This window comes from Podarcis melisellensis (assembly GCF_964234715.1).
Source record: "Podarcis melisellensis genome assembly, chromosome: 13".
Taxonomy (NCBI): domain Eukaryota; kingdom Metazoa; phylum Chordata; class Lepidosauria; order Squamata; family Lacertidae; genus Podarcis; species Podarcis melisellensis.
Window position 1 is genome coordinate 20,455,818 of NC_138545.1, and position 26,459 is coordinate 20,482,276.

The 26,459-nt window shown below is 47.6% G+C and overlaps 1 protein-coding gene across 1 annotated transcript in view; it reads right to left on the reverse strand.

Moving 5' to 3' along the window:
• Nucleotides 1-26,459, reverse strand: part of SLC17A7 (solute carrier family 17 member 7) — a 54,081-nt gene that overhangs the window by 15,625 nt on the left and 11,997 nt on the right. The window contains exons 2-3 of the mRNA XM_081885974.1: nucleotides 1,661-1,913; nucleotides 506-624 (exon numbers count right to left, since the gene is read on the reverse strand). Coding sequence (XP_081742100.1) covers nucleotides 506-624; nucleotides 1,661-1,913 — 372 coding nt within the window. The remainder of the gene's footprint in view (nucleotides 1-505; nucleotides 625-1,660; nucleotides 1,914-26,459) is intronic.

Genomic DNA, 26,459 nt, shown 5'->3' on the forward strand with positions numbered 1-26,459 from the left:
TGCTCTGAACAGCTCCCTGCCTCTTCCCGCAGGATAATATATACACAAGTGCTGTAGAGACTAGAGACCTGCACAGTGAGAGGACAGGCCTAGGAAACACCACAAGGAACCTCTGCTTTCTCTAGCGAGGGTCTATGTACGCATGTGTGTTTCGAGATAGGTGTTTATTCTGGGATTAGTGCTGCTCCTCATGCTTGCAAATTTCTTGCATGCTAAACTTCTTAAATTATCATCTGAAGTTTACTTGAAAAGAACTACAAACTTTAAAAAAAGACACAAAATACCAAATTTTTTGCTGTTGTGATAATCTGGTTTATACAAAGGTACAGTCAATTTTCATGATCTTTATCTTTCACCAGATAGTGAGCTAGCCCAAATGGACCAAGGTATCTTTCTGTTCCTGTTCTAGAGAATGAGATCACCAGGGGTGAGCCAAAATCTGCATGTTCCCCCTCTTTGATTTACACACACACACACAAACAAAAATACCCTACCTGCATCTTACCTGTTAGCAGCAAATTTCTGTGCTATGAACCCTCCGGGGATCTGGGTGACAATGTAACCCCAGAAGAAGGATCCATGAATCATGCCTACTGTCTCAGGATCCCAGTTGAACTCCGCTTTCTAAAGTGGGGAGAAGAACAGAGGAAAGATTTCGTTCCTGATTACAGCCAGCAGCAGGACTTCGGTCACAGTCGCACCATCCATTCAACGCTCATGGCTCCCCCTCCAGCCAAGAATCCTGGGAACTGTAGTTTATGTTAATGGTACTCTGCATTGTAGCTCTGTCAGGAGTGAACTACATTTCCCATAATTCTTTGGGAGGAAGCTTGTGCTTCAAGTGTATGTTGTGTATCCAACCATAGAATCATAGAGTTGGAAGGTCATCCTAGTCCAAGTGTGGGGAACCAGTGGCCCTCTAGATGCTGCTGAACTACAACTCCCAGCATCCCTAGCCATCGACCACGCTTGCTGGGGCTGATGGGAGTTGTAGTTCAGCAACATCTGGAGGGCCAAAAGGTCCCCACATCTGTTATAGAAAACTGGCCCTGGGAAACAGTCAGGGCTCTGGAATGTGTGAAGCAATAGTAAAAAAAAAAATCCAGAGGTGCTTATCTCTGAGTAGATCTGCGCAGGATTGGGGGTGCTGATCTGATTAGGCATGGTGAAAAACTGAAAAACTTCATTCTGGCTTAGTTATTCCAGAACACTTTTGTCTCTGGCTCTGCCCATAATCGGTTCTGGCTCCACCCAGCACTGCCCTGTGGCCTCCAACAGATTAAAGGTAAAGGACCCCTGGACGGTTAAGGCAACTCTGGGGTTGCGGCTCTCATTTTGCTTTCAGGCCGAGGGAACCGGTGTTTGTCCACAGACTGCTTTCCAGGTCATGTGGGCAGCAGTACCTATTTATCTTGCTGCAGCAGTACCTATTTATCCTGCTGCAGCAGTACCTACTTATCTAATTGCACTGGTGTGCTTTCAGACTGCTAGGTTAGCAGAAGTTGGGACAGAGCGACGGGAGCTCACCCCATTGCGGGGATTTGAACCGCCGACTTCTGATCGGCAAGCCCAAGAGGCTCAGTGGTTTAGACCACAGCGCCACCCGCGTCCCTTGTCCCTCAACAGAAAAAAAAGCCCACCCCTGCTCCAGAGGTCTCACCTTCACAACGAGTTTGTCCCCTTCGTAGACGGTGTTGTTGTTGACCATGCTGACGATGGCCACGCCCAGGTTGCAGCGGATTCCGAAGCTGATGCAGAAGCCCAGGCCGCAGAGGATGGCGATGATGTAGCGGCGAGGGAGGCCAAAGCAGGTGCAGTCGACAATGGGCGGGTGCTTCTCGGTCACCTCAACAGGCCTGCCCTCTTCAGTTAGCTCGATGGTCTCCCCACCTGCCTGTTTCTTATCAAGGATCCTAGAAGTCAGAGATAAGAGGAAGGCTTGAAGGGTTGGGTAGGACCGAAAGCTGACGACCCAGAAAAAGCAATGGTTCAAATCTGTTCCCATGAGGTGAGCAGATTCTGCCTCACTGCCTTCTTTCCACTCCTTTATTGGTATCAGGGACGTCTCTACCATTGTGGAAAGGAAGGCAGCTGCCTCAGGCAGTCATGAAAGGGCGACAAGTTGTCAGTTAAGTGGTTATTGTTGTATTTTTTTCTGCCAGGGAGAGGAAGGAGGTACTTGTGGGAAAGAATGGGTGAATTGGGAAGTTTTGGTTTCTCATTTTTTTCCCAATCTTAAATTCAGTTTTCCACATTTCTCCATTGGCTTGTGGCCTCTTTGTTTTATGTTTTAAAAGTTCTCCCCAAAACCCACCAGCATTTTGGTGTGGATTTCTCCTAATACCCCCATTTCTGTATGCAGTTTTGCAAAGCAATACTGTATTTTCCCACTATATTTTCACAAGTATGTGTACATTTTACCCCAAGTTATGAATTTTTGTATGCATCAATTGGCTAGAAAACCGAATGGAACAACCTGGAGAAGTCCAAATTTTGAAAGATCGCTCTTACTGTTGGTGTATTCTTTTGGAAAGCGAGAATTCGATAGGTATGCCTTTCAGCGCGAACTGAATCAAATTTCTCCTCCATCCCTACTTGTGGGATTTTCTGCCTCAGATGCCAAAATTACCTGGCTGGCTTTGGCCACCCTGCACCTTGCCTTCAGGTGAGAAAGGGGGCATCAACATCAGCATCGTTTTATTTGTATGCCACCTTTCCACAGTTAAAACAATGCTCAAGGCGCCTTACAATATGAAAAGATTTACCATATTTTTTGCTCTATAAGACTCTTTTTTCCCTCCTAAAAGGTAAGGGGAAATGTGTGTGCGTCTTATGGAGTGAATGCAGGCTGCGCAGCTATCGCTGAAGCCAGAACAGCAAGAGGGATTGCTGCTTTCGCTGCGCAGCAATCCCTCTTGCTGTTCTGGCTTCTGAGATTCAGAATATTTTTTTTCTTGTTTTCCTCCTCCAAAAAACTAGGTGCGTCTTATGGTCTGGTGCGTCTTATAGAGCGAAAAATACGACACATAATTACAAACATAGCAAAATAGTCATAAAAATAAATAAAACACATTAAAAACTACATAACCAAACTGTACAACTGCCACATAAAAATAAAGATACAAAAAGTTAATATCAGTAATATGAGTTAATATCAGTAACAGCAAAACCTCCCAACAAAACTTTCCCCCAAATACTCCAGTTCTTGCTGGGCAACAGCTGCAGCAGCAGTTCTTATGAAGCCTGTTGGGCCCTGGGCCAGGTGGAGAGAGGCAGGAAAGGGACCCTCAGGCTCTCAGCAGGGGAGTCCTCCTGTTTGATGCCCTGCTTCAGGGAACACATTATTTGGGGAAGGCCCTGGGGACGCACTCTCCGCCCTGCCCTCCAGAATGTGGGTTGAACTGGGACAATTTTCTAAACTAATTCTGAAGCTGGAAGATGCCCTCTCCGCCACAGCTCTCAGTTCCTCCATTTTCATTAATGTCTCCCCCTCTCCTCCTCCTCTCACTTCTCTGTTTACGAAGCACCTGAAGTATCACAGAGCGAGCCAGTCTGTAAATCACACTGTGTGATTATGCAGAATTGGACAGAATGACAGGAAGGATCCGGAATCGACGAGATCAAAGATTTACAGAAGATTGGGAAAAGTTTATCCAATATATGCAAAAACCGAGTGATAATAAAATTACGTTTGTAAGCTTTAAGGAAGCTCTGTGAGGGGAAAGGGTTAAAAGGGCAGAAATGTGTAAAAAGTAACAATAGGGAGGAATGGCAGACAAATTGAGGGAAGTCAAAAAAGAGAAGTAAGATGTAATTAAGATGTATGGAATGTATAAATTTGTTTTTGTATTTGAAAACTAATAAAAATATAATATATATATATAAAAGTAAATCACACTGTGCAAAGTTGGAGTTTTTATTAGCGGAAACACAATCTCCACGGACTTGGCTGGGTGTCTGGCCTTATCAGCACCGCATCTCATTCTTGGTGGTTTTACTCCACGGAATCAATTGCCAAGACTAAAGGTCCCCACCTCCTCACAGCCGTCTATGTCTCCTCCTCTCCAGGGCTTTCTCCAAGCAATCAGAGACTGTGCCTGCATGCAGCCAATCTCTGCTCTGCTCTTTTCATGTATCTCCTGGTTCTGGGAGACAGGGTGGAAGGAGCCAGACTCACCCCTGCCTCTTGGCCACCTTCCTCCCACTCACAAACTTTAGCTTCTGCCTCTGATTCTGGACTGCCCTTGGCCACAGCCTCTTCCTGCTCACTAAACCATGTTACCCCTTCAGCTTCTGACGCCTCCTCCTCCCAGTCTTCTCTCTCCTCTACCGCTGACCACCCATTGTTGTCCCACCACCACCACTCCCTGGGCTCTGAGCCTTCTTCCTTGGGGACTTCCCAGCTGGTTCCTCCCACCATCCCTCTGTGTCCAACCTGTCTATGACATAAAACGCTGCCAAAGAAAAGTGGGGGGAAGGGGAGGCAGAATCAATGTGATGGTGCTGCATCTGCGGTTGTGGCAAGATCTTTTTCGGGCAGCGCTTTGCAAACATGCTCTAGAACATGGACAACACGTCATGCATACCCTGGTCTGTGTTGACTGTTAACTTGGGGTTGGTGGATCTGACCATTTTTGTTTTTCTCAGTTTCCCATATCTCCATTCTTAAATCATTCATCCATCCATCCATTTCATTCATAACCCACCTTTTCCTCTAACAAACTCAAGGTGGTGTACAGTGGTACCTTGGGTTACAGACGCTTCAGGTTACAGATGCTTCAGGTTACAGACTCCGCTAACCAGAAATAGTACCTCAGGTTAAGAACTTTACCTCAGGATGAGAACAGAAATCGCGTGGTGGCAGCAGCAGGAGGCCCCATTAGCTAAAGTGGTACCTCAGGTTAAGAACAGTTTCAGGTCAAGAACGGACCTCCGGAATGAATTAAGTTCTTAACCCGAGGTACCACTGTTCATGGTTCTTCCCCCCTTCTCAATTAATCCACACAACAACCCTGTGAGGTAGGTGAGGCAGAGAAAGGAAGTGACTGACCCAAAGTCACCCAGTTAGCCTCATGGCCTACTAGGGATTTGAACCCTGGTCTGCCAGGTCCTAATCCAACACACTAAATACTACACCTTAGTGGTTCTCCAGTTCTTCACATTTCCACATCAGTTTTGTGATATATATATTTTAAGTCCTTATGAAAATTCACCAGCATTTTAGTGTGAATATCTCTTAAAGCACACATTTTAATGCAGCTTTGCCTCAAACGCACCCTGTTGCAAAGAGATTTCCCTTAAGATAATGCATTTTTGCACGCTTTGATCACTATATTTTTTTACTTTTATGCACACATTTTACACATATGCATTTTTGCACACATTTGCTTGGCTGGAGTACTGCCTTGCAAAATTCAGAGAAGTGCAAATTTCACAGACGATATTGTTCCATTCTGTGTACAGTGGTACCTAAGGTTAAGTACTTAATTCGTTCTGGAGGTCTGTACTTAACCTGAAACTGTTCTTAACCTGAAGCACCACTTTAGCTAATGGGGCCTCCTGCTGCTGCCGTGCCATTGGAGCATGATTTCTGTTCTCATCCTGAAGCAAAGTTCTTAACCCAAGGTAATATTTCTGGGTTAGCAGAGTCTGTAACCTGAAGCGTATGTAACCCGAGGTACCACTGTGTGAGTGAGGAAGGTTCACCTTTAAATGTGATCTGAATCTGAATCTGAATTCTCCCCCATCCTTCACGCTAACCAGTGGCGAAGCTGCATGCTCCGCTACCGGGGGCGGAGAGCAGGCATGGCGTGGCTGGCACCCCGGGGGTCGTGGCACACATTCTGAGGTCGTGGCGCACCGCCTATGGGGGCTTGGTGCCTGGTGCGCGGGGTGTGTGTGCAGCGCATGTCCAGGGGGGCTACTGCGATGGCACCCTACTGGAATAGTGGTGCTGAGGGCAGTCCACTCCCTCCACACTCCCGTTCCTCTGCCAGTGACGCTAATATGCCTTCTGTGGGGCTGCCTCTGAAAATGAGCTTGGAAACTTCATTCGGTGGCCCCGCTGGCGTCCGGAATCCACTCTTGCCAATCATATCTCACTCACTTTAGAGTTTCACAGAACTTTTCAATGTTCAGAGTTAAATGAAGAAAACTGGGTGGAGGAAGAGGGAAAGAGGGTGAGGAAGGCCTCCTGCCATGGGGAAAGGCCCATGGGCAATAGATTACAAGTTTTGAGATGGCGACTTAAGAAGTCTTGCAGACTAATGAGGTTAGTTTGGGTCCAGAATCAGGCCCAGACAGAGGGGGGGGGACCATATGGGCCACTTGGCCCGGGCCACCGATTCCAAAGGGGGCCTCTGTCAGCATATTCACAATTGCAGGGGATGCGCTGGGGCGAAATATGCAGGATCAGTTCAAGCCTTGAAATAAAATTATTTCTCAGCATAACTTTTGTGAATTTTATTTATATACTTACTTTTTGTGAAAATTATTTATATACTTACTTATTTATAAGACTTCAGTTACCCCCCAAGGTAAAAAAAGGGGGGGCACATTATCTACCTGGCCCGGGCCTCTGCCTGGCTCTGCAAGGTCCTGTGCAGAATCTGTGGGTTGACTTGCCTCAAAGCATGTAGTGATAAAGCAGTGTTGCCACTCCATTTTTAAAATACAAAAGCCAGCAGAAAAAGGCTCCTTACCCCCCTTGTGTATTACAGAAGTGGGGAATCTCAGGTCTGGGGGAAAGCGTGGCCCTCCAAGCCCCTCTATGTGGCCCTCAGAAATCTCCCCAGACCACACCCTTCTCTGGCCTTCCTTCACTCCCACAAATGTTTCTGATTGGCTGGAATGTGTCTCTGAGCTCTGATGGTGCCTCTGGACTGCCCACATGGAGGATACGGATGTGCGAGCATGTCTACAAACTGGCTTCCTGTGCAAAGGTAAAATTCACATCCATGGCTCCACCCACATTTGCCTCTGGCCCCGCCCACCACAGACATGCGGCCCTCAGAAGGCTGCCCTGAAGGAAATGTGGCCCTCTGGCTGGTCCTCCGACCCCTGGCTTGTTCGAGCTCAACACGCCAAAGCTGTAAGGCAGAGAGCAGAAGAGGGAGAAAAGTGTGGCAGTCGTATCCTAGGAGAGCAGGGGGGTTGTTTTGGATGACAGGGAGCTACATATGGACTTGACAGGAGCAGCAGAAATGGGATAGCTATAGCATTAGCTAAGCCCACCATTTCATCCTTGTCAGGTGACTCTGCATAGATGCAGGCAGTAGGGCCAGACTGACCTGAGAGCAGAGAGGGTGGGCTCAGACGTGGGGAAGGTCCCTCCCTGCCAAAGATTTCAGAGGGGCTTGGAGCACCCCCAAGTCCTCGTCCATCACCGCCCCCTTCCCGCTCTTACACACTGTCTCGTCAGCCTGGTGGGGAGGCGGCGGGTGCCCACGCAGAAGCTGTTCCCATCAGAGCTGGTGCAGATGGGCTCTGAGCTCAATCTCGGCACCGGGCCCGAGAACAACTCCTTTCCCTTAGCAACGGAGGTGACAGAAAGGCCTTCTTTCTGAGCCCCCTCATATCGTCCCTTCCCCTCAGTCCCTCGCTCCTCCCTGCCCTCTCCTGCACACGTAGCCTCCGCCAGATCCGTAAGCCAACCAGTGTTAGTGAGTATAAATATGCACCTGACATTGCGCACCCATCCTATACGTTTAAAGCACATCCCACCCGCCTCCGGATAATCCTGGAAGACGTCGTTTGCCCCTCACAGAGCTACAATTCCCAGCAGCGCATTTAACAAAATACAGCTCCCAGCGTTCTTTGAGGTGGCGGAATGTGCTTTAAATGTATGGTGTACATGCAGAGTCCGTATCTTAGCAAGGAGGGATTCTTAAAACAATCGGGTGACACTCTTCCCAAGCCCCCTAGTTACAGGGGACTATGGATCGTAATTTGGCTAAAATTGCAAATAGGTGGCATTGTGAGGTTGTGGCCCAGGGGTCCTGAGCTCCAGGTCCTTTGTGTCAGGCCCCAGATCTCTGCTCCCTCCCCCCCACAATTTTTATTTTTTTATTTTTTAAACCCTCTGCTGGCATGCTGCAAAGTGGCTGCGTACACACCTTACATCTGAAAGCACATGGCTTCCCCTAAGGAATCCTGGGAGTTGTAGTTTGTTAAAGGGTCTCAGAATTGTGAGCAGCAAACTACAGTTCCCAGGATTATTTGGCAGAAGCCAATTGCTTTAAATGTATGGTGTGCACACAAGCCCTAGTTGAGCTGGTGTGACTCCAGGCACACACCATCTTATTTTGCCCCCAAATTTGTGTCATGGGCCTGTGTGCTGAATTCTTGAAGAGCCCAGAATAGTGGCGGTGGTTAGAGGGAAGAGGGTTCTGGATTTCCTTAGAGCTTCCCCCCTACCTTTCTCCCCACATCACTGGAGCACTGAACACTCCACTTTTCCATGAAAACTTGTTTAAAGCTGTTCAATCTAATCCAGCCAGAAACTACAAGTGACTGTCATTTGTCATGTAGCGGTGAGAGCATTTGAGCGAAAATCCTTGGCACAGAGCTTGCCGAGTGACCTTGGGCCAGATATTAAACCTGGCCTCCCTCACAGGACTGTTTTGTTACAACTGAGCTCATTGCAGTGGCGTAGCGTGGGAGGTGCAGGGGGGGCCGGCCGCACCGGGCACAACATCTGGGGCTTAGGGTTAGGGGGCGCAAATCCACGGGTTAGGGGGCACAAATTACTTGCCTTGCCCCGGGTGCTGACAACCCACGCTACGCCACTGGCTCATTGGATGAAAAAATGATATAGAAATCTGATAGACTATGTCAGAGTTCTGACGCTGGTGGCAGCTGTTGCTAGGATAGGCTCGTTTCCTCTTAGCCCGCCCCCTAATATGATCCCACAAGCAAGACGACCACCTGGATTACACCTTTAACAGGATCTCAGCGTACAGAAACTACTTGGCTAGTGACTAGTTTCCCACCAACTTGTCAGGAAAATCTTTGCCTGCTAGATTTCTACACATCAGAGCCCTTCCCGAGGGCAGCATTTCAGACTGCCTCCTTAGGGCCACTATTTTTAAAATACAAAAAGCCCTTTTCGCTGTCTCTTTAACAGACAACTCATTCTGCCTCAGGAAAAAAAAATCTGAAAGACTGCCATTTCTTCAAACGGTGACTAAAGCACATCGTGCATCAACACCCAAAATGCTCAGAAAGATGTGCTATTATCACATACCAAAAAAGACTCCTGAAATCACATGTGCGCACAAACACACAGCGCTGGAAACACCCCTAAGCATTTGGGTGCAATTTGTCTGACATTAAACCATATATATTGCTTGAATTACAACAGCAGTCCTCGTCGGTGGGGGGGATGGTGTTTAGGTGACAAGTTTTGGGCGGCGACACGCTGCTTTCAACCCTCTCTCTCTAAAAAAAGAGAATATTGTTTTGTTGTCAGCTGGCAATGCCATCCTTCCTTACTCTCTGAGAAATACTTTGGGGGACCCAGCACCTCTCCATCACACGCCTCTTGATCTGATTTTATAGGGCACTCCTGTGCTACATGATTTCATTTCAGTAACTGCTGCTTATGTACGTATATTAATTTAGCCTAGCCTTCCTGCCAACCTAGCAGTTCAAAAGCACGCAGTGCAAGTAGATAAATAGGTACTGCTCCAGCAGGAAGGTAAACAGCATTTCCGTGCGCTGCTCTGGTTCGCCAGAAGCGGCTTAGTCATGCTGGCCACAAGACCTGGAAGCTGTACACCGGCTCCCTCGGCCAGTAAAGTCTGCGACTGGACCTAATGGTCAGTGGTCCCTTTACTTTTACCTTTACCTTGCAGGGCTGTTTCTGATATAAAAGGGGGGAGGGGAGAAAAGCATACCGAGCCCTGAGCTCCTGGGTTTGCCACACAGGAGCACATGAGACCAATTGGCTACCAATCAGTTTCCAGGCCCAAATCAAAGTGCTGATCTGGGCATTTTGGAGGGAGATTCTCTGCCTTTGTCCTCTTGCTGCTGCCTGGGGAGGTAATGCGACTATAGCATGGAAGGGGAGAAGGAGTTGTGGATCCAGGTTGCTCCAAGGGTTGGTTGTTGTCATTTTTTTTGGTTGTTGACACCTTTTTTAAAAAAAAAAAAGCACACGCACGGAAAAATGGCTTCCTTGCTTTGCTGGAATCGTACTCCACTCTTCCCCTCCTCAAAGGAGTTGCTCAAAGCAGCTTTCAGCTATCAAAGCACACATAAATGCAAGGATGATACAGCCATTACGAAAAAAGGAAATTAGCAAAATATAAAAGCAGCAGCAACAACGAAAATAAAAATAAATGAAAATGCAGCAAAGCCACCTCCAGACTGCCAGGGGAAGATTCGAGTGCATGCTGGAAATTTAGCTTTTGCACGACTGAAGCGGATGAAAGCACCACAACGCACAAGATCCTTCCGGTTAGGGAGCTGATGGGGAAATGCACTGAAAAGTGTAGGATGAACAAATTAGCAAGCAGACTTTATCAGCACGGTGCCAGCAAATCACTGCTGTATAATGTTCACTGCTGTATAACCTCCCTGGGAACTAGGCAGAAGGCATGCTCAGTAAAGACCAAACATAGACAACCCCTCTACGTATGCTTTGTGCAAGCAAATCAGGCTCAATAAACAGGCCTTATGGAAGAACTCCAAGAGCAACACCAACAATAAGTATTTTCTTCCTTTCTTTTGAAAGGGTTGAATTGGTCACACCCAACCAAATAGCTTCCTTGCTTGAAAAATGGAAGAAGATACACCCAAGTCCTTCCAAAGGGGAAGACCGCCCTCTACTGGTTGGGCTACACACCCTTCTCTTTGTAATACAGCAACACACACACACACACGTCCTGCACTGGATCTTGCCCGACTTTGGATATGATGCTTTTCACTGACGTCAGCTCAAGACGGCCGTGCTGGCAGCTTAGGAGACGAGGTTTTAAATATCCCTGGCTAAGCTGCCCACCGCCAGCAGGTTTGGAGTGACCTTGGGTGGTGCCATAAGCTTATCAGCCTCCGGTTTCTTTCCTGGCTTCACGTTCACACCACCAGATCCCATCAACCCATTGAAAGCGCAAAGAGAGCCCCAAAGACATGAGTGCTATAATGGTCATGCGCAACGGTGACCCAAAATCAGGCATGAACTGCTGAATCCTGGGCTTGCTTGATCCCAGAGAACCTGACCTTACTCTCAGTTGTGTTCTTCAAATTTCACCCAAACAACTTTATCCTTTATGCAAAATAAGGGACCCCTATGCCTATTATAAACAATGGGCTTATGCACACCTAGCATTGCATATGATTGGACTGCAAGTGATCTAACCTTTCTGTCATGTGTCCACCTGACAGATCGTTGCATGTGCCAATCATACGGACAGATTTCCCCCAGTTAACTGAAGACACCATCTCCTAAATAGTCAGTGCGGGTGTTGTTGTTTTTTTACCCACCCGCAAAATCAGGGCCTGTCCCTCACGTTGGACAGGTTGGACATTTATCCTGGATACTGGCTTGGAAGGCAGTGTTCCTAGACTGTGTGATACTGCATACCTCCCAAAAGCACCAATTTACCTAGTAAGCAGGTCTAGATTTAGAGGCAGGCATCTGCCTTAGGAACTGGGCATGGGGGAGGGGCAATGGGCTTTGGGGAGGGGCACCTGTCACAGGCATTCAGCTCAAATGTCTGCCCGATAGCTGAAACAAACAGTTCACTTGTAAGGCTGACAAGTGTTGCATTAATGGAACAAGAAAATGTTTGTTTTTGTGCATTTTGAATCATATAACTTTAACTTTAACTTATATTAACCTATGGTCTGTGTGTGTGGTTTGGGAGCTGCACGGTCAGGGAAAAAACAATGCTGTCCAAGGTTGCAAAGACTGCGGAGAGAATAATTGGGTGCACTCATCCACCTTGGATCAAATCTATGCTTCCAGGTGCCATAAGAAAGCTGCAGAGATAGTGCAGGATAGTGCGCACCCCAGAAATGATCTCTTTCAGCTTCTGCCTTCCGGAAGAAGGTACAGGGTTATAAAGACTAGGACTCTCTCCCCTAACAAATAAAGTGAATTCAGTGTCTGGGAAGATGCAAACAGATTAAAGTGGCAGCAGAGTTAGTCTGGGGTTTCTTTGGAGTAAGAAACACCCCCCCCCCGAAACCTGGTGGGAGAATAATATCTGTTGGAGCAGGTTTAAGCTGCGAAACAAGCCCAACCTGTATATTTGCAATTAAATGCATATGCCGTATTTTCCCGTCTATAAGGCGCCTCCATGTATAAGACTATTTTGGGGGATTCAGATTTAAGAAAATGGGGGGAGATCTATCCGTGTATAAGATGCCCCCTAATTTTTGACATTATTTTTAAGGGGGGAAATTATATACGGAAAAATACGGTAGTTACAAAACACTCTTATTCAAAGGAAACCAACCTAAATGTACTCACTGGATCCCCTGAAACGACACCATTAGAGTGTGCATAACAATTCTGTTGTATTACATTTTAACACCATCATTCAACCCAATGGTTCCCAGGGCAGTATACAAACATATTCCAATAAAGTATAACATTATCCATGTAGATTTTCTTAAAAAATCATCAGAACACCAATAAGCATCAATAAGCAATTTGCGGCAAAACGTACATTCCTGCAGCAGACAGACCAGCTCTTTAATCCATCCATTGCCAAAAGCCTAAAGGAAAAAGCTTCACTTGCTGTTGGAACTGTCAACATGGAGGAGACTCCACAACAGAGGCGACATGACGGAAAACCAGAGAAGGCCCTGCATCCCATTGCCACACAATGAGCCACCTATAAACACACATGGTGTATGTGTGTGCATAATTATATATTACACCTGCCAACTGATCTATATCTGATCAGGCTGACTTTGGCCCTTGGTCCAATAAACCTGTTTTAAGGGTGTCATAAGCCTCTTTGTGGGTTCCTTAGCAAATTGCAGGACAGAAATTGCAGGAACTAGAATTAGGAATCTCCTGATCTGTGTGCTGCTGCCCTGGGCAATGAGCCACCAGGTCCATTGGGAGGAGTTACTATCTGGACTGCATCCCTAGTTTCTAGGGTGCATCTGATGCCTGAGGTGGCTGTCTCACCATGACTGATGCCTGGAGAGAACTTGCCCACCCAGGCTGGCCATTGGGTCCTCCAGAGCTGGAAGGACCATAAAAGGTTTCCAGTTCTGGCAAAGGCTTTAGCTGTGTGTGAATTGGAAGCTGTCAAAGAAAGACCAGCACTGAGAGCCTGGCAGGCGGCTCAGCCTGGAAGGGGCTCCCTGATAGTTGAAAGCAGCGCTAAGCCTGGAATTCTCAAGGTGCTTCCTGGTTGTGGCTGTTTTGGGGTAACATCCAATCATATACCGGCATAATTCAAGATTTGAGGGCCCAAACCTGAGATCTACAGGTGGGCCCTGGGCATGTCACAGAGTAGGCCTCCTCCTTTAAACCAGTCCTCAAAACACATTATTTCAATGAATGCTGCCCCCGCCATCCTTACTTCACCATTTTTTATCCCGCTTTTCTGCAACAAGGCAGCTCAGGGGATAAGACTAAGAGCAGTCAAACAAAAGGAGATAAAGCTGTGAAACAGAGAACAACAACAACAGATATCAACAGTTAAAAACATTCCTGAGGTAAAAAAAGACGAAGAAGTTAGTCAAAAGTGTACTGGAATGGAGCTGTCTTTAAATTTATAGTGCGGATGGGGCATTGTGGGTGGGTGGGTGGGTGCAAAGTGGTGGCCAGTCTGGGCATAAGGAGAGGCCTACTAAAGTCCCATCACAGTCCAGCATTCTGTTCTCACAGGGGTGAACCAGATGCCTATAGGAAACCCCAAAGCAGGCCCTGAGCACAACAGGAATTCTCCCCACCTGTGCTCCCAGGCAGTTGGTATTCAGCTTGGGGTGGCATGTGATATAAATGCTTCCAAAATTCTGATATGCTTTTTCCCTACAAAAGGTGGCAATCACATACCATCAGCACTGGAAGTGTCTAAAGCTAAACCCCTAGCACAGTTATTATACGGGGCTCAGATTTGGACAGGCACTCACCTTGGATGTACAAAACATTTAATTATTGGCTTGGGCTAAATTTAAACCCCACTGGTCTAACTACCCTTAGTACCACAAGATTGTCATGAGAGCGCTTGGACTAAAATTGTCCACCAAAACTTTACTTTTCTGGTTTATCACCACAACAGTTATTAACACTGGGCTTCAGTAAAGCCAATAATTTAACTAGACAGCGCCTATATGATATCGAGCGACAGAATAATTTGGCCACGATAAGGAAATTTTGTCCACGGTATGATTATTTTCCACCTAGTCATTTTGTCACGTTGGCACCCTACTTGCAAAAGTTAACAAAATACAGACGCACTTTCACTTACACAAGAATACTGCCTTTGGCTGTACTTGAGGGTCAATTTTGAAAAATTCCGCTGGAAAAATGGTTTTGTCCATGTGGAGATGGCAGTATTGAGTCAGTGGCTCATGTGCTTCTGGCTTGCACTCTTTATAAAGATTTGAGGAGTGAGGTTATTACCCCTCTACTATTCTCCTCTACTATTCTTAGGGACGCGGGTGGCGCTGTGGGTTAAAGCCTCAGTGCCTAGGGCTTGCCGATCGAAAGGTCGGCGGTTCGAATCCCCGCGGCGGGGTGCGCTCCCGTTGTTCGGTCCCAGCGCCTGCCAACCTAGCAGTTTGAAAGCACCCTCGGGTGCAAGTAGATAAATAGGGACCGCTTTCTAGCGGGAAGGTAAACGGCGTTTCCGTGTGCGGCTCTGGCTCGCCAGAGCAGCGATGTCACGCTGGCCACGTGACCCGGAAGTGTCTTCGGACAGCGCTGGCCCCTGGCCTCTTGAGTGAGAGGGGCGCACAACCCCAGAGTCTGGCAAGACTGGCCCGTACGGGCAGGGGTACCTTTACCTTTACCTTTTACTATTCTCCATGCCAGATGCCAGGTCGCTCAACCATTGCTACTGTGTCCTTTCTTCTAGCAGATCAAGATAATCAGGTGACAGCAAAAACTGCAACATTTTTAGCAGGGGCAATTGGAATAAGATCGATTGTTTGGTTGTTGATGTAAACCTCCAAAATGTATTTTGCATAGTTAAGTTCTATCTTCAGTACATTTTATTTTATTGCTATTGCTATGGTTAGTGGCTGATGCAAATAAAGATTCTTCTGATCTGATCTGTGTAAGTGCTTATAAACTGATAGGCACTTGCCCACCTGAGTTTGTTATTGTTTAGTTACAAATGAACAAGCTGAATAGTGCAATGCAAGCAGGCTCCCAGTGTGCCCACGGCTCCTGCTAGCCAACCACCTGCGACAAACCAAACTTCTTTCTCTAACTGTTTTCAAAACTGTTTTCTTTAGTTTTGCTATCCAGGCGGGAGGGATGTACAGTGGTACCTCGGGTTAAGAACTTAATTCGTTCCGGAGGTGCGTTCTTAACCTGAAACTATTCTTAACCTGAGATACCACTTTAGCTAATGGGGCCTCCCGCTGCCGCCGCACAATTTTTGTTCTCCTCCTGAAGCAAAGTTCTTAACCCGAGGTACTATTTCTGGGTTAGCGGAGTCTGTAACCTGAAGCGTCTGTAACCTGAAGCATCTGTAACCCAAGGTACCACTGTACTATAAATCCCAGTGTCTTGGGGAAGCCACCAGACCAGTGCCTTTTGCTTTAGACCGCATCAGTTCTCAACCTGTGGGTCCCCAGATGTTGTTGGACTACAACTCCCATCATCCCTGAGCTCTGGCCTTGCTAGCTAGGGGTGATGGGAGTTGAAGTTCAACAACATCTGGGGACCCACAGGCTGAGAAAGGCTGCTTTAGGGGAAGGACTGTAGCTCACTGGTAGAGCATCTGCTTTGCATAAAAAAAAGTCCTGGGTTCAGTCCCTGGCATCTCCAGATTAGGCTGGGAGAGACTCTCTGTCTGAAACCTTGGAGAGCTGCTGCCAGTCAGAGCCAATAAGGAGCTAGATGGACCAAATGTTCCATCAGTCATTGCCTGGCCTAGAGCCAGATCTCCCATTGCCCTTGACGGTTGCCCATGCTGGTTGGGGCCAATGGGAGTTGGGGTCCAGCAACATCAGGAAAGAAACCCAGGTGTGTAATTCCTGTCCTTGTGGATTTGCCCAAGAACTCTGGGAACTGTAGTTTCCTGCAAACAGAACTACGACATGCGGCAGCCTTAACAAACTACAGCTCCCAGGATTCTGTTGGGGAAGTAATGCACTTTAATTGGGCCTTAGATGCTTGGTGTGTGCACCACCATTCAGCTAACCCCTGTGGATTTGCATCACCAGGAGCAACAGGGACGTGCACGGCCTCCCTGCGTGGCTGTCTTATCTCACTGGTATTTTTGTCCTCCCTCTCCTCCTTTCGCAGTGTTAACGGAACAGGTGTCAAAAATGGCACCTTGTCAGTTTTTTTGTGTTCCAAAATAGAATGTGGAGACGAGGAGGTTGCAGAACAAGGGAGGCACGTCTCTCTTCCTCCACTTCCCTGCCCTGCCCTGAGCCTTTTCCCTTTGCAACACAGCACCCCCTACAGAACGCTTTGTGTCCTGCTCCTTGCGGAACAGGGACCAGAAGGCAAAACCTGGTGCGATTCTGAGCCCATCGCTGCATGCGTGTGAGAGAGAGAAAGAGAGAAAGAGAGAGATTGTTGGCATTGGATAAGAAGGCAGCGGGGAACATATGGAGGTAGCTTTAAAGCTCAGCACTTCTGTACAGCAGCCAAAGCCTCTTCTCCCAGCCTCCCCCTCCTCCTCCATCACCTTGCTCATGAAATATGCAGCAAGGAAGCCGAGAATACCACATGCGCAAACACACACGGGCATCCGGGCACACACAGTTCCCCCCTTCCTAGAAGCATCCTGCTCACAAGCTGTCACTGGCAGGCGTTTTACACACGCACGCATGCATGCGCGCACAGAGGACTCGGAAATTTGGGCAACATCTATGATCTATATTTGTTGGGCGGGGCGGGGGGAGAAAGTCAAAGAGTGGGTGATGTGCAAAAGGAGATGGAGAATCAGCCACGACCCTAAATAGCAACATCAGTGCTGAGCAACGTGTGCCTGACCGCAAGAGCATGGTGCTTATGTTTTTTGGGGGAAGGAGGCCGTAGCCCAGTGAGCAGAGCATCTTGTTATGCATGCAGAAGACCTCAGGTTCAATCTCTGGGGTCTCTGCCGACAGGGCTGGGAAACTGGGAGTGATGCTTCAGAACTCTCCAGCACGGACTGGCAATGGTGCGCTGGGATTTCAGGCGAAATGCTACCTATGAAACCCTGAAAGAGACACTGCCAATCAGTGCAGATGATACTCAGCTAGATGGACCAATAGTCTGACTGGGTATAAGGCACCTGGGACATGGAGAGAGGGCCTTTAGACTCTGGACTTAGTCATCTTAAAGGGGACCCCTCACCCTCTTTAGAGGGCATTGTGTATTACTTCAAAATGTGGTAAGTTGGCCCTGCTAAACTCAGGGCCACCATAGCTAGCTAGCAGGGACAGTCAGTGGAGCATGAGACTCTTAATCCTAGGGTTGTGGGTTTGAGCCCCACACTGATTCCTGCGTTGCAGGGGGTGGGACTAGGCAACCCTCGTGGTCACTTCCAACCGTACAATTCTATTATTCTATGTTTCTATTATCATTCTGCTGCATGGAGTCCTGGGCACCTGCCACAAAGTCCCACCCTGGTGGTGCCACTTAGAAAATGACCAACCACCCGTTAGTTTTCCATTTCAGGCTGTGCGTGACTTGCCTTTTCCACTCCTCTGGGAGATAAGGGGAGAGGGATTTGTAGCCTGCAGCAGCAACCTGAACCTGTGTTGGGGGGGGATTAACTCCTGTGTTTAATTCCCTACCAGGAAGGTCACTGCACAGCGGGGAGGTTCAAAGGGTGGGGGGTCTGAAAGCCGCAAGGATCCCCTTCCAAGAAGCAGTCAAACCTTAGATTTGACACCTGGCAATGAGGGCGGAGAAAGGCAGCAAAAAAAAGGGGTGGTGGTGGGCATATATATGGGTTCTGACAATAGCTCAGTGACAGAGCAACTGCCTTGCATGCAGAAGGTCCCTAGTTCCATCCCCGCCATCTTCAGGTAGGGCTGGAAAAGATTTCTGAAACCCTGGAGAGATGCTGTCAGCCAGCATAGAAAATACTGGGCTAGATGGACTTGCGATCTCACTCTGAATACGACAACTTCCTTAGGCTGTGATTACAGGACTGTCCATTTTTTCCATATTATATTTTTTTAGAGAGAGAGGGCAGCCATGTAGAAGTTTAAGCTTTGCCCAACATGGTGTCTCCATGCTGGGGAGAAAGCCACGCCTCGTGAATTTCTGCCAGCGACATGTTTCTTAACTATCCCAGTGTGCTGGAGTGGTTGAGAGTGCTGGGCTAGGACCAGGCAGGGCCAGGTTTGAAGCCAGGCTCAGCCATGGAGACCACAGGGTGAGCTTAGGCAAGGCACTCACAGGGTTGTTGTGAAGCTAGTGGTGTGGGATGTGAAACACAAGAGCAGTCAAGTACAACATTCCTAGAGTGAACATGTTTACACATGGGGAGGAATGTTTGTCCAGCCAGCAGGTAAACTTCCTGTTTCCTTCTGGGCTGGGACAGACTTCTTCTGCATGTGACTAGAGGTGGGCGTGGCCTCACCTGTGCAGGTAACAACAAAAGCACAGGCCAGGCAACCATCTCTCTCTCTTTGTCTACATGCATTGAAGAAGCAACATCTGCTTAGCCAAAGATGCTCTCTTGGCTTCCAGCCAAGAAAGGACAAAGGGACTGTCTTCTTATGGGATAGTTTCCAAGTGTATGTTACTTTTCTAAGCTAAGTCTGCCTTCTGGGATCCAATCGTGAACAGAATGTGAGTAAACTCTTTTTATACTTTTATAGAAGATTATGTCGTGTCTTATCTTTTATGAGGGAATAAGGGGAAAACACCAGAACAGTTATTATAGAGGCTTTAGCGAGCCTGAGCAAACGTATCCACTGAGTTTAAAAAGGGGAATGTTACTCTGCTAAATTGTGAACTTGTTAACACAAGTTGGAAAGGCTATATATCCTCTCCTGCACCCCTGAACATTCCCACAAGTGGCAGGTGACACAAAGGAGCGCAGAGCCTCCCCCAACACATCAATGCGACTGCATGGCCCCACCTTGCTGCTCCCCTGCCCCATCCCTGTCCAGGTAAGCAGCAGTTCCTGCCCTGCCACACACACGGCTACTGGACCAGATGCAGCCCTGCTCAGCTCCAGCAAGAGGGATGCAATATGGGCCCTATGGCCACAAGAAAAACCCTGATGGATAGAGGCAATGGTTCATTCCTGTCAAGTTCTTGCAGTTGGCCAACCAGGTGTCTAGGGAAGGCCTGCAAGCAGGACCTGAGGGCAGCAGCAACTCTCCTCGCTGGTGACACCCAGTGACTGGCATTCAGAAAAATACTGGCTTTGACAGTGGAGGCGGAACAGAGTCACGGTGGCCAGCAGCCTTATGTCTAGCTAGCAGACCTGCCTCTATTCCCTCCCGACGACCCTTTCACTTGGGACCCCTGGAGTCCTGCTTGCTATTATCCTGCCTCAATGTAGAATGGGGAGATATATAGGTAGGCTGTCTCGGTTGTGGCGACAGTGGCTCGGCTCTGTCTGCATGAGACTCTTAATCTCGGGGTTGTGGGTTTGAGCCCCACATTGGGCCAAAGATTCCTGCATCTGCAGGGGGTTGGCCTAGAGGTGACCTTCATGGTCCCTTCCAACTCTATGATTCTATGAGTGGAAATCAGCACACCTCTGACACACAACAGGGGAGAGTTTTCGCCTCCTGCCCCACTTATGAGCTTCCCAGGAGCATCTCCTTGGCCGCTGTGTAAAAGTTGGGTGCTGGAGGAAATGCACCTTTGGTCTGAGCAGGTAGGGCTCTGGATATATTCTGTAACTTGGCAACTCTCTTGAAAGAGGTGTACATTCGCAAGTTCAACCTAAGTTTACAGCAAGTTACAAGACATTTTTTAATGCATTTTTTTTACCCTGTTCTGCTAGGGGAAGCCAGTGTAAGGACTCCTGCTAGAGCAACAGGCCTTTCTCCCCTTTCTCTCCCCCCCCATGCCTCCCCCAAATTCACTATGAGGGGGCAGGAGACCCCCCAAAAAAACAACAACACAGTGTGGGGTGGGAGAGGAGAAGGGAGATCTTACTGCCAGGCAAGCAGAAATGGTTGCAATCTCCTTAGCACTACCTTGAATTCCCACCCAGAGTTTTCGCTTCTTTAGTTGGCCACCTTGTCGGCTTGCTCTGAATTTGACTTTTGGACATTTCAAATCATCTCGCTGCAGAAGCACGGCTTTAGGAACACTGCTCAAGAAACTGAAAACCTTCGGTCTAGTTTAACTAACCAGGCAAATCGGGTCAAGAATCAGTGGGCTTCATTCATACTTGATGGAATAAGATTTTATTCTGTGAGCCACCCTGAGATCTTATGCTGAAGGGCAGTATATAAATCAAATAAATAAACTTGGCATGCAGAAAGTCCCAGGTTTAAGCCTTGGGATCTCCAGCTAAAGGGGCAAGGGGGGTGTCAAAGACCCTTAGCGGAGCTCCTGGGAAGCCACTGCTAGTACCAACAGGGCAGGGATGGGGAACCTCCAGCCCAGTGGTCAACTCTGGCCTAGGAGAATTTTCAGTCTGGTCTTTGCACTCCCCCTCAGGCGATCTCATCTCCCCAGCCAATGGGCTTTTGCCTGGTTGGAATTAGTTTTTGAACCCGGAACATGCATGCTTCTCGCATGCTTGGATGGAGGACAGAGAGGGGTGTTGGTGCACATGTGTTGAGACAAGCCTCCTTTGCCAATCCACATTTGTTGCCCTGCCCACTTCTGCCTCTGGCGCTGCCCACCCCTGGCATGTGGCCTCTGGAAGGTTGCCCAGAAGGAAACATAGCCCTCAGGCTGAGCTAGTTTCCCCCACACCTGGAGCAGACGACAGATAGTCTGCCCTGGTGTGTGAGGCAGCTCCCTGTGTTCCTTAGCTAGGTGGCAACTCTTCTCTGGGCTTCCTGTCATAGGACCATGTGAAGCAGCTGCTTCACATGGTCCTATGACAGGACCTGCTCTTGAGATCTTCAGGCACCTGCTCTTGAGATCTTCAGGGGAAGGCATTTCCTGAGCTCTGCTCCCTGACATGTCCTGCTGGCATCTCTGAAACCAGGACCTTCTGCATAGACAGGACAGAACTACGACCCCACGCAATGGTTTCTTAAATCTCTTAGCTCCCCTGAGGTCCATCTCTCCACCATGCTTCCCAGCTCTCATCCTTCCTACCACCTTCCTGCAAATCACACTCAAACTCCCATGATCCCACAGGAAGCCTTAGCTTCCAAGCTAACCTTTCCTCCCAGGAACAGTGTACCCGGTCAACATGCAGTCACGGAAAGCTTTTCCCCAGAGCAGTTGGAATGTGCCCAAGGGTTCCGTGTGTTGTCTCAGTGGACCGGCCAATGGCTGAGCTTCTGGGAGATTCCAGGTGTTCAGGTCACATACATTAACCCTTTGGCCGGAGCATCCGTTGCTCCAAAGGCAACCATTGTTTTCAGTTCAGAGTGAGTCCAAGGCATCGCGACGTAATGGCTTCTAGCAAAGGTGCTGGGAGACGCAAGTGCCTTGTCTCGCAACCTTTCCTGTCATGCTGAGCAACAAAGGTGGCCAGGGACCGCAGGAATGCGCACGCGGGATGCCTTTTAAACCTGCTCCAGGCCATCTTGAATAATTCATGCCCCTCTAGCACTCAGTGCTTCCTCCTCCATCTATATTTCATGTAATTAAAACTTTGCTTGTGCTTTCTCCCCCCTCCCCCGCCTCACTGCTTCCTTAAAAAAAATATTTTTAACTTTGCCTTGCATTTGGATCTCCTGGGTTCTTTTTGCATGGGGACGAGTGTCTTGGGGGCAGTGGTGACAGAAGAAACATATCCACCAGGCCCTACTTATACACATTCCAAGGGCATCTCTTGGCCACTGTTGGACAGAGAGTCATGAACAAGCTGGAGCTTTGGTCTGATCCAGCATGGGGTATGTAGGTGAGGAGAAGCTTGCAAACACTGAGTGAGGACACCAAAGGAGCAGTGGTGACATTGGCCACATCTCCTTGTAAGAATTCAAGCTTAGAATTGAAGATCAAGCTTGCCAAGGAGTCAGCTGCCAGTCAACTGAGACTAGCTCTGGAAAGTAGATAAAGTCCCTACCAGAGTAGAATGGCAGACCAAGTTGATGGATTATGCCGAAATGGCTAAAATGACCAGAAGAATCAGAAATCAGGAAGACCAAAATTTTAATAAGGAATGGGGAAATTTTATAACTTAAAGACCATTGCAGACAGCTAAAATCGTCAGTAGGATTGGAGTATCACTTGTAGTTTAATGGTGAATTTTGCATACAATGGAGAAGTAAAATATTTTGATTATAATAAAAGATGCAGGAGGAAATGATGAACAGTAGGACCCACAAAGGGGAGGAGGGAAGTCTAAGAGATACCTTGGAATCTTGTTTTTACATTGTATGTTGGATATGTGACTGTAAAGTTTTAATCTGAAAAACCAAATAAATAAATTTTAAAAAAGAAAAGAGAGAAAAGAGAGAAAAGAGAAATGCTTAACCATTGACTAATTTATCATTAAAAATGGCATATGTATAGGTTTCTGTTTTTATTCTACTACATAGACCTGGCCAAAGCCAGAAGGAAGAACAGCCTCTGAGCATGCCTAAAGTGCAGTATACCTCTGAAGGCAGTATGGCTCTCAATGCCAGTTGATGGGAATCACAGGCGGGGAGAGTAATCTTGCGCTGAGGTTCTGTTTGTGGTCTTCCAAAGAGAGATCTGGGTTGGCTACTGAGAGAACAGGATGCTAGACTAGAATGGCCTTTGGCCTGACCCAGCGGGGGTCTTCTGACCTTCTGCTGTGCTTCAAATGGGCCACTCAGATATTGTGAATTTGGCAACCGCATCATTGTTGTTTTGAACTTATTGTGTTTTCCAACTTCAGTGGGAGGGAAAATACAGGTTGGCATTTTGAGGCCAACAATGTCACACAGACTCTGCGAAAACCTTGCATATACGAATAGCACCAATCCCACAACATACAATCGCGTGAAAGGGTCTTAACTGGCTAACGTTGGCATCTGTGTCTCTAAATAACAGTTCACTGCTTACAATGGATGGATTGACAAAACGATGTGCTGAAACAAATGTCAGAAAGACTCTGGGGCTTGTGAATTTGGCACAGTACTGAGGTTTCATTGTTTTGCAACTTAACAGCAAGAGGAAAGATTCTTGCCTTTTTCTGTCTCCTGCAAATTTGGATATCCAAAACAAAATATGATATGTTTTGAAATGGTGACAGATTAATTTGAACTCTGTCATTGCATCAAATTCTAGATAATTTGCAAAATTTGATTTGAACCCTGATTCGAACAGTCACACAGAGAGAGATGCAAACACACAGAGGGGATTCAGAAGACCAGGAGCCTTCTATAAGCACACTGCAGAACGTGGATAGGGAAGCAGTGACCCTCTGGACATTGATGGACTACAACTTCCAACATCCCTGACCATTGGCCATGCTGCCTAAAGCTGATGGGAATTGTAGTCCAAGAACACCCAGAGGACCATGGGTTCCCCATCCATGGTATAGTGAAAGTGGATAAAGCTTTTTCTCCCCTCCTTCCCATCTCATCACAGGATAACTCTGTGAAACTGATTGGCGAACATACTAAATATACTTCTCACACAACACATGGCTGATTTGCAGCTGCGTGATATGGCTGTGGGAATTACCGTAGCTTAGATGGCTCTAAAAGCAAAGACTGATAGGCTACAAGAATTTATAGAAGGCCTGGCCAATCCAGAGGCTTCTTCTTATCACCTGCCAATCACAGTATCTGTTATTCTATATCCCTATTCCCTTCTGTTCCTAAACAGGACTCTGAAGCCTGGGCATCCATAGCCTCAGAATGCATGGTTCCCTCCAGATGTTGTTGGAGTACAGCTTCCACCATCCCTGACTATTGGCCATTCTCGCAGGGGATTCTGGGAGTTGTAGTCCCGCATGATCAGGAAGGGAACCCTGTGGACTACCCTTGAATTAGAGTCCCTGACAGTTGTGTTACTTGCTAAGGTGGAATTCTGACAGTTATATCTGGCCTGTACCGTTTCACCCAGGTGGAGGGAGGGAGGCGAGCTTTTTGATATCTCGACATGCAATACAATTAACGTTTGATTCAATCAATCTCCTTACAGTTTCGCCACCTTACAGTCTACTTCCTACCTTGCTTTCATTGCAGCATACTTATCTAGGTAGAGTCTCTTTCTTGAAGCATCTTAGCTGATGTTATTGGCAGTTTAATTATTAATTAAATTTATATACCACCCTTTATCAAAATAATCTCAGAATAAAAGCAAGATGAACTTTGCAAAAGCTGAGGTGCTATAGCAAACCAAAGCTCCTTGAAAATCCTCCTCTGTGAGGCTACCAGGATAACTGCAATAATAATGGCCAGAGTGGAGCGACTGGATCCTAAAACCAAACTTTGAAAAGCGCTCCTTTGCAAATTTAGATAAGCTTTGACTGGAACAGAGCTGCTAGGCCATATTAGAGCACCTCTGATTAGGGTGGACAAGACTAGCGAGAGCTGAGCTGCTACCGCACAAATCCACTGTTCTTTCAAGAGATTCTCTGCAAGTTAATTGAAATAAGCGAGATAAGCTTGGCAAGCAGCCAGCTGCATGTCAATTAAGATGAGAACTCACGAACAGCAAGAAACAAAAGAAGCCTTAAAATCTACTGTTAGGCATCAACAGATGGCAATAGGATAACAATTTTGCTTTTTCTTGCGCATGTGTATCTTTAGGAATGTGGTGTGCTAATAATATTATTAGTGCTATGAGCTTGGCTCTCTGGTTGGATGAAAGGGTGGAGATAAGAGCCTTAAGAGGCACACTGGGAAGCAGCCACGACACACCCACCCACGTAGAAAAGACGTATGGTGGGACATTGGCGGGGAGGGCTGCATCTCAGTAGCTGAGCGTCTGCTTTGCATGCAGAAGGTCCCAGGTTTGATCCCTGGCATCTCCAGCTAGGGCGGGGACAGATCTCCTGGCTGAAAACCTGGAGAGCCACTGCCAGGCAGCGTAGAGACCACAGAGCAAGTACAAGGCAGCTTCCTAAAAGGCAGTGGGATAAGACAAGAGTCGGGCTCTGCACAGATGGTAAACTTTTGAGGCTCTGCAGAGATAGCAAAGCTAGGGCAGTTTGGGAGTGCTTCCCCCTTGCAATGGTCCAGTACATCTTGAGAGCCATACTATAGACAATGGGGGGAAACATATGGGGAGAGTATCTTCTTCCTGGAGGTGTGGCCTGGCCGAAGCCTGTTGATTCTCGTCTTGATCTCCATTCTCCACTACTTCCCCCACCCCCAAAACAATTCCATGGAAGGGTTTGTGGAATGGATTGGATGGATCATCATAAGTTTCACCCTCTGCCTGGACTAGTCAATTTCACTCCCTGAGAAACAGGAAGTGGGCATGATCACGAGAGCAAGAGGCATAAGGATGCCTTTTTCCCTCCTCCACCCTTTGCTATGTAAGGCTATTGTTATGGTCTCGGTAACAGGGAAGATGCTCTGCAGAAATTTTCATCAGCGTACACAGCTTCAGAGGCAGAGCTAGCTACTCTGGCACCTGGAGCGGGGGCAGGGCGAGCGTCCCAGGGTGACGGGTGTGTGTGATGTCACACTCCCCCCCCAGGGATGACACCCAGGGCAGGCCACACCTACTGCATCCCCTTCCTCCACCAATGCCCAGCTCCTGACTTACTTTAATCTCTGTAGTGGCGCCTTCCCTGTGCAACGCCCTCCCTTCAGATGTCAAGGAGATAAGGAACTACATAACTTTTAGAAGACATCTGAAGGCATCCCTGTATCGGGAAGTTTTTAATATTTGATGTTTCATTATGTTTCAATATATGCTGTAAGCCGCCCAGAGTGGCTGGGGAAACCCAGCCAGATGGGCTGGGTGTAAATAATAAAATTATTATTAAATTACTGGGGGGTTGAAATCACTGAGTGGTGGGAAACCAGTGGGGGGGGGAAATGCTTTGAATATTGATCTGGTGCCTCAAAAACCCTTCCTCCTTAGGATTTCTACTTTGCTTTTCTACCTAAAATATAATCTGAGCAGCTATCTGGGAACACTTGATGTCTGCAATGTCTCCTCAATCCCACCCCACCGACTGAGTAAATTTCAGGACTAAATTGTCACAATCCAGGCATGAGTTTATTCCACAAGCTGAAATTCAACACCATTGCTTTTTAAAGCTAGGGTAGGTTTCTAGCCAATTAAGGGT